An 8,324-nucleotide genomic window follows, 5' to 3' on the forward strand; every position below is an offset into this window, starting at 1 on the left:
TGGATATTTCCTATATAGGAGAATTTTCCTGATTGACCCATCCAGGATGGATAGGGACAGAGACAAGATGGCGGAGAAGATATTAGACCTCACTCTAGAGATCCTCTTCCGGCTTACTGGAGAGGTGAGAGCTTCTGATGACGTCACATTACATCATTCTTATCTATGGGAATAACAGATGGACAGAACTGGAGAGGTGAGGTCTCTGGAAATGTCTGTAGTGAGATTAATTAATGTGTCTCTCCATAACCAGGATTACATAGTAGTGAAGAAGGCCTCAAGTGATCACTGTCAGGCCCCTGTGTCTGAGGGATGGGGAAGACCCCTGAGCCCAATCACGGGACCTCCACCTCACCCCCCGATACATGAGGACATCAATGACCAGAAGATCCTAGAACTCATCTACAAGATGATTGAGCTGCTGACTGGAGAGGTGACACTGCTGGGAATGCTGGGACATTATACAGTAATGCTATGAAGGGATCGGGGGATGACTGTATCATTGTATGTGTCAGGTTCCTATAAGGTGTCAGGATGTCACCGTCTATTTCTCCATGGAGGAGTGGGAGTATTTAGAAGAACACAAAGATCAGTACAAGGACGTCATGATGGAGCTTCCCCAGCCCCTCACATCACCAGGTAATAGACAGGACTAAATACACACAGCCTATAATTACCTGTATGTAAAGAATGAATTGAGTCCCTGTATGTGTTTCCTCCAGTTCTATCCAGTAAGAGGACAACACCAGAGAGATGTCCCTGTCCTCTTCTTCCACAGGACTGTAACCAAGAAGATCCCAATGTTCCTCAGGATGATCAGGTAGATAGAGAGAAGGTGCCATGAAATCCCCCTATGATGTGTAGACGGCTGTGAAGGTCTTGTGCTCAGTCTTGTTTTATCCACCAGTATTATATGTTTTATACTTGTGTAATGAGAACGGTGGAGATGGCAGGATTAGAGCTGATCAGAAATGTGACGTCTCCATCTGTCTGTGACTTTTACAATATTTGTTTCAGGATGAAGATCTGACCTATAATAATACTATAAAGACATTTGTGATTGGTGATGAGTGGTGTAAAGAGGAGATTCCTACGTATGACTACCCAGGTGAGTAGTGACTACTGAATACAGAGAAGTAACAGATTCTTTCCAGTTACCATTTTGCCTTACGTTTTGTGAGCTCTGTGATCTTTCAGGTTTCTCAGCCTTAGATTAATTTCTTCTCCAAAAATACTAATTAAATATGGATGAAAATGTGATTGTGTTATAGACAATAAAATAAGGTTCAAGGAATAAAGGGTACTTTACACGTTGCGATATCGCTATCAATATCGCTAGCGAGTGTACCCGCCCCCGTCGGTTGTGCGTCACGGGCAGATCGCTGCCCGTGGCGCACAACATCGCTAACACCCGTCACACGTACTTACCTGCCTAGCGACGTCGCTGTGACCGGCGAACCGCCTCCTTTCTAAGGGGGCGGTTCGTTCGGCGTCACAGCGCGTCACTAAGCGGCCGCCCAATATCAGAGGAGGGGCGGAGATGAGCGGCCGGAACATGCCGCCCACCTCCTTCCTTCCTCATTGCCGGTGGACGCAGGTAAGGAGATGTTCGTCGTTCCTGCGGTGTCACATATAGCGATGTGTTACGCCGCAGGAACGACGAACAACCAGCGGCATGCACCACCAACGATATTATGAAAAGGAGCGACGTGTCAACGATCAATGATTTTTGGCGTTTTTGCGATCGTTGATCGTCGCTCCTTGGTGTCACATGCTGCGATGTCGCTAACGACGCTGGATGTGCGTCACTAATGACGTGACCCCAACGATATATCGTTAGCGATGTTGCAGCGTGTAAAGCACCCTTGAGTCTTATTGGTAATTTATTTTGTAGGAACCCTCCATGTCAGCACCACAGGAGGATGACTCCATTCCCTAATAGGGACAGGAAACACAAAGGAATTAAATAACCGCTCTCTATCTTCAATCTCCAACTCAATATATTTCGAAATAACCAGATCCAGCATGGATGCTTCAGTTGTTTGTTTTTTATTTGATTTTTTTTAACAGCAAGGATACAAGATAATGGGTGGAAAAGGTATACGGCCATGGAATGTTTCCTATAAAACAAATCCCAGTAAGACTACTTGTATTTTCTTCAGTCACCCACCATAACAGCACCAAAGGAGAAATGCCAGATAGCAACAATTAAGGGAGGAACAATAGCTCGAAGAACTTTTTTCCCAAGGGATAAATCTTTAGCGAAGGAGTAATCTGTGATGTTTAGAAAGGGTTTGGACTGAAGACCATATGGCAGCTCTGAATATCTGCTTGGTGGAAGCGCTCATCTTCTTGGTTCAGGCGTCAGACATGGATATGGTGGAGAATGTCCTGAGCTTTTCTGGAGGAGATAGAGCTTGTATCTGGTATGTTTCTCAGATGGCATTTTGATACATTTGGCCAGAGGCATTTTGGAAACCTTATTCTGTTCTTACTACCACTGTTTTGGATAAGAAGAAGTTAGTCTTTCCACCAGGTCTCTGTAGCTTTTAAATATTTGAATATAGTTCTTGAAATGTTATGAGAATGGAATTTTTCTTCCTTTTAATTGGATGGTTTCTGGCAGAAAGAAAGTAAAAGATTTCTTCTGACATGTGGAAATCCGCTTGGGCGGGTACATCAGATCTAGATGTAAAATGATTCTGTCCTCCTGAACCCCAGATGTAGCTCATATGTGAAACACACATTGGTTGTTGGTAGCTTTATTATTCATTTTTATCATTATCTTTTATTTCTGGGTTTGATTAGCCCCCTTATATTTGGTTACTTCACCTCTGTAATTTTTGTATTTTCTTCAGATTTCCTTTTTGTGTACACGTATATATACAGTATGTATACACACGTGGTCAAGATTGTTGGTAACACTCTTAATGAAAGATAAACCCACAATGCTCTCAGAAATAATTTGAATCTGACAAAAGTAATAATAAATAAAAAAAATCTTTGAAAATGAATAAATGAAAGTCAGACATTGCTTTTCAACCATGCCTCCACAGAATTTATAATAAAATAAAACTCCTGAAACAGGCCTGGACAGAAATGATGGTCCTTTAACTTTTTTTTTGTTGCACAACCTTTTGAGGCAAGCACTGCAATTAAACGATTCCTATAACTGTCAATGAGACTTCTGCACCTCTCGACAGGTATTTTGGCCCATTCGTCAAGAGCAAACTGCTCCATTTATCTCATGTTTGAAGGTTGCCTTTTTTAAACGGCATGTTTCAGCTCAATCCAAAGATGCTCAATATGATTTAGGTCAGGGCTCATAGAAGGCCACTTCAGAATAGTCCAGTGTTTTCCTCTTAGCCATTCTTGGGTGTTTTTAGCTGTGTGCTTTGGGTCATTATCCTGTTGCAAGACCCATGACTTGCGACTGAGACCAAGCTTTCTAAGACTGGGCAGCACATTTCTCTCTAAAATCCCTTGATAGTCTTGAGATTTCATTGTACCCTGCACAGATTTAAGACACCCTTTGCCAGATGCTGCAAAGCAGCCCCAGAACATAACAGAGACTCCTTCATGTTTCACAGAAGGGACAGTGTTCTTTTCTTGATATGCTTCAGTTTTCCATCTGTGAACATAGAGCTGAAGTGCCTTGCCAAAAAAATTCAATTTTTGTCTCATCTGTCCATAGGACATTTTCCCAGAAGCTTTGTGGTTTGGCAAATTCCAGTCTGTTTTTTTATTATTTTTTTTCAACAATGGTGTCTCCCTTGGTTGTCTTATTTTGTTCACATAGCCATTGAATTGTTTTTAATGAAGTCCACTTTGGCTCAAACAACGACAGATGGTTCAATCTGACACTGCTGTTCCTTGAGCTTGAAGAATTACGGTACCAAAACCTTTTCACTTGAGCTTGAAGTTCACCTTTAATCGCTTTAGAATTCTTTTCTGGGCTCTTTTGTTACTATTCATATTATCCGTCTCTTTCATTTGTCATGAATTTTCCCCCTGTTGCCATGTCCAAGGAGGTTGGCTACAGTCCAATGGATCTTAAATTTCTGAATAATATGTGCAACTCTAGTCACAGGAACATCGAGCTGCTTGGAGATGGTCTTATAACCTTTACCTGTAACATGTTTGTCATTAATTTTCTTTCTAATCTCCTGAGACAACTCTTTCCTTTGCTTCCTCTGGTCCATGTTGAGTGTAGTACACACCGTGTCACCAAACAGCACAATGAGTATCTGTAGCCCTATATACAGGCCCACTGACTGATTACAAAATTGTAGACACATGTGATACTAATTAGTGGACACACCATGATTTAACATGTCCCTTTTGTCCCATTATTTTCAGGGGTACCATCATTTCTGTCGAGGCGTATTTCATGAGTTGTTTTTTTTTTTATTTTGTGGAAGCATAGTTGAAAAGCAATGTCTGACTTTCGTTTGTTCATTTTCATAGATGTTTTATTTATTATTACTTTTGTCAGATTCAAGTTATTTCTGTGACCATTGTGGGTTTTTCTTTCATTAAACGAGGGGTATCAACAATTTTGACCACATGTGTATATCCTGCTACCAAGACAGAAATAAATGGTAAAGGGATGGAACTCTAGGGGGTGTGCTTCAGGGTGGGGCCAAATGCTTTGTCCTGGTTTATCATGTATGAAAGTTGATGGTTGAAGGGATAGATTTTGGAAAATATATTTTAGGTGCTGGACCACCCCTTTTAATGTTAAGGTCCGTCTACCAAAATAGAGGCACTTCTGGGATAAATGGTTTCTGCACCAGGGATTGTAGATAAGTTCATTAGCTTTATGCAATGATTAGAGACATAGCTCTGAAACGTGATTGCGACTTTGAACTCTTGTATGTTTTATTCCGGGTTGATTTACTGATCTACAATAAAGAGGATGTAAAGCATGAGTTCTACTGCTGGATCTTATCTTATCTCTTCTTACACAAAGTTGGGAGGTATGCATGACATTACCTAGTGTTTTTAGAATGAGGCTATATTTGTCACATATTTGTCTATCTTCTATTGCTTTAGCTACATAAAATGCAATTTGTATAGAAATGTTTATACCCAAAAAATGTAAAATTATACCAAAATAAAAAATACATTTTATTCCCGGCAGGTGACTGTAGGAGCAGGTCAGAGGGACATACAATATCTTCATGTTTTAAAGCAGAATATCATGGTTTCACAAAAGATGCTTATGAAGAACAGTCAACTATTCAGGATATATCAGCAGCTCTTTGCAGAGATGAGTTATCATCTGATCCTTACCAACAGGTTCTATCTTATAAATCATTACAGATTTATAAGAAAAATATAAATAACAGAAAGGATGGTGAAGATGAAAGATCTGGCAAAGTGGAAAATCCATTTGCATGTTGTGCAGAAAGATCAAATCTTGATACATGTGAAAAAAGTCACACAGAAGCAAAGGAATTTTCAAAGTCAGAAAATAGGAAATGTTTTACAGCTGGTACAAAAGTTGATATACATCAGAGAATTCACCCAGGCAAAAAGCCATATTTATGTTCTACATGCGGGAAAGGTTTTAAATTGAAACAACATCTTGTTGTACATGAGAAAACTCACAGCGGGGAGAAGCCATTTTCATGCTCAGAATGTGAGAAATGTTTCTTACAGAAAGCAAATCTTATTCAACATACAAAAACTCATACAGGGGAGAAGCCATTTACCTGTTCAGATTGTGGGAAAGGTTTTTCTGTGAAATCAGGTCTTGTTGACCATAAAAAAACTCATACAGGGGAAAAGCCATTTATATGCTCAGAATGTGGAACCGGTTTTTCTACCAAAAAGAATTTTGTTGCCCATCGAAAAATTCATGTAGGAGAGAAGCCATTTACATGCTCAGAATGTGAGAAATGTTTTTCTCGGAAAGCCTCTCTTCTTGAGCATCAAAAAACTCACACAGGGGCAAAGCCATTTATATGCTTAGAATGTGGGAAAGGTTTTTCTTGGAAATCAAGTTTTGTTGACCATAAAAAAACTCACACAGGGGAGAAGCCGTTTAAATGCTCAGAATGTGGGAATTTTTTTTCTACAAAGAAAAATTTTGTTGCCCATCAAAGAACTCACGTAGGAGAGAAGCCATTTTCTTGCTTAGAATGTGGAAAATGTTTTTCTCGAAAAATCTCTCTTGTTAATCATCAAAAAAATCACACAGGAGAGAGGCCATTTACCTGTTCAGAATGTGGGAAATGTTATAAACAGAAGATGGGTCTTGTCATACATCAGAGAACTCACACAGGGGAGAAGCCCTTTTCATGTATAGAATGTGGGAAACGATTTGCTGTGAAACCAAACCTTGTTAGGCATCAAAAATCTCACACAGGGGAGAAGCCATTTTCATGCTCTGTATGTGGGAAATGTTTTTCTCAGAAATCAAATCTTGTTGATCATCAAAAAGTTCACACGGGAGAGAAGCCATTTTCATGTTCAGAATGTGGGAGATGTTTTGCACATAAGTGGGATCTTGTTTCACATCAGATAACTCACACAAAGCATAAGCCATTATGATACTTTGGATTTTTGATTAAAATACTTCCCAAGTTTTATCTTGCTTACCATCGGAGAAGTTACTCAGGAGAGAAGCCATTTTCATGCAACAGGGTTTACTATAATGCCTTGCATCTATAATGTCATATGCACAACCAAACAGTATTGACTATTATAGCATATATATGTATAAAAGCAGAAGCAGGGAATGCAGATGCTATTTTGTAGTGGAGAATATGACTTAAAATCTTAAAGAGGTTGTCCAGTACCATAACTGATTTTTGTTTTTATAAATATTGCTATAATGTTCCTCTCAAAACACCCATTATCTTATTTTAGCAATATTTCCTTTTATCATGCTTTAGCAGAACATCCTCATTGCTGGATACAGCTCTAATGAGGTTAATCGACAACTTCCTCTCTCCTAACTTCATGTTATCTATTACTACAGGTTCCATCATGCATTGCAGTGGCCTGTAAGCCAGCAACTATCACACCCACTCAAATCTCCACACAAACCCCTCCCACTGCCATGAGCACCCACTTACACAGTCATCAGCTGCTGACATATTTGCTGCTCTCCATGCCTGGGATTATGGGCTTGGGGAGCGGTGAATATTCATTCTCTTTAATAACGGACACACGTGATAGGCCAGCAACTGAAGTAAGTTCACAGCTGGGAGATTACATGAGCCCACTGTTTAAGGAAACAAATATTCACTGCTCTCTACATCCATAATCCTTCCCACCTCTCTACACTGAAGCCAGCAACAAGAGGTGGGCGGAATTATGGGCATGGCTGCCATGAATATTCATATTCTTAAACAGCAGGCACATGTGTTCTCCTCAGCACATGCTCTTGCCTTCTGTGACTCCACGCCACCGACTCTATGCTGCAATGCAATTCAGCTGGATGTGTACCTTCGGATGCACATCCAGCTTAAGCAGGCAGAGGGGTCGGCGTGCCCCTGTACCGCATGCTCTATTCTTAGGCTGTGCCATGGGCGGTGAAACACCACCCACAGCACAGTCAATAAGGGTAAGAGGCCGCACAATAGGATGATGTCACGTCAACTTCTAGAGCCCGGAAGTTGAAGTGACATCAGCGGATATCAGCAACAGCCAGGGGTCATGTGATCAGCCATATATAGAGCCGCTCAGTGCTAAAATTGATAAAAGAAGGTATTTCACAATACACTTAATTTACTGATCACAGTAGATGGGCACAATATATAAAGTAGCGGCCAACCTCTTTAAATTGAGAATGTGGAGGATGTAAGTCAAATGTCTATTTTGGTGATGATACAGGTGCATCTCAATAAATTATAATATCATCCAGAACAAATTTTTTTTCAGCAATTCAATACAAAAAGTGAAACGCATACATTATATAGAGTCATTACAAACAGAGTGATCTATTTCAAGTGTTTATTTCTGTTAATGTTGATGATTATGGCTTACAGCCAATGAAAACCCAAAAGTAATTATCTCAAAAAATTAGAATAATTAACAGAAAACACCTGCAAAGGCTTCCTAAGTATTTAAAATGGTCCCTTAGTCTGGTTCAGTAGGCTACACAATCATAGGAAAGACTGCTGACTTGACAGATGTCCAGAAGGCAGTCATTGACACACTCCACAAGGAAGGTAAGTCACAAAAGGTCATTGCTAAAGAAGCTGGCTGTTCACTGAGTGCTGTATCCAAGGATATTAATGAAAGGTTGACTGGAAGGAAAAGTGTGGTAGAAAAAAGGTGCACAAGCAATCGGGATAACTGCAGCCTTGATA

General features: G+C 40.2%; 1 protein-coding gene across 1 annotated transcript; it reads left to right on the plus strand.

The window, feature by feature from the left end:
• On the plus strand, window positions 1–7,928 carry LOC142312090 (uncharacterized). Its single transcript, XM_075350966.1, has 6 exons — window positions 1–124; window positions 254–433; window positions 516–639; window positions 723–820; window positions 1,018–1,108; window positions 5,144–7,928. The coding sequence occupies exons 1-6, from the start codon at window positions 47–49 to the stop codon at window positions 6,556–6,558; spliced, it is 1,986 nt and encodes a 661-aa protein (XP_075207081.1). The 5' UTR covers window positions 1–46; the 3' UTR covers window positions 6,559–7,928.
• Window positions 7,929–8,324: the final 396 nt, after the last annotated feature.

The sequence above is a fragment of the Anomaloglossus baeobatrachus genome, chromosome 5 (genome assembly GCF_048569485.1).
Source record: "Anomaloglossus baeobatrachus isolate aAnoBae1 chromosome 5, aAnoBae1.hap1, whole genome shotgun sequence".
Taxonomy (NCBI): domain Eukaryota; kingdom Metazoa; phylum Chordata; class Amphibia; order Anura; family Aromobatidae; genus Anomaloglossus; species Anomaloglossus baeobatrachus.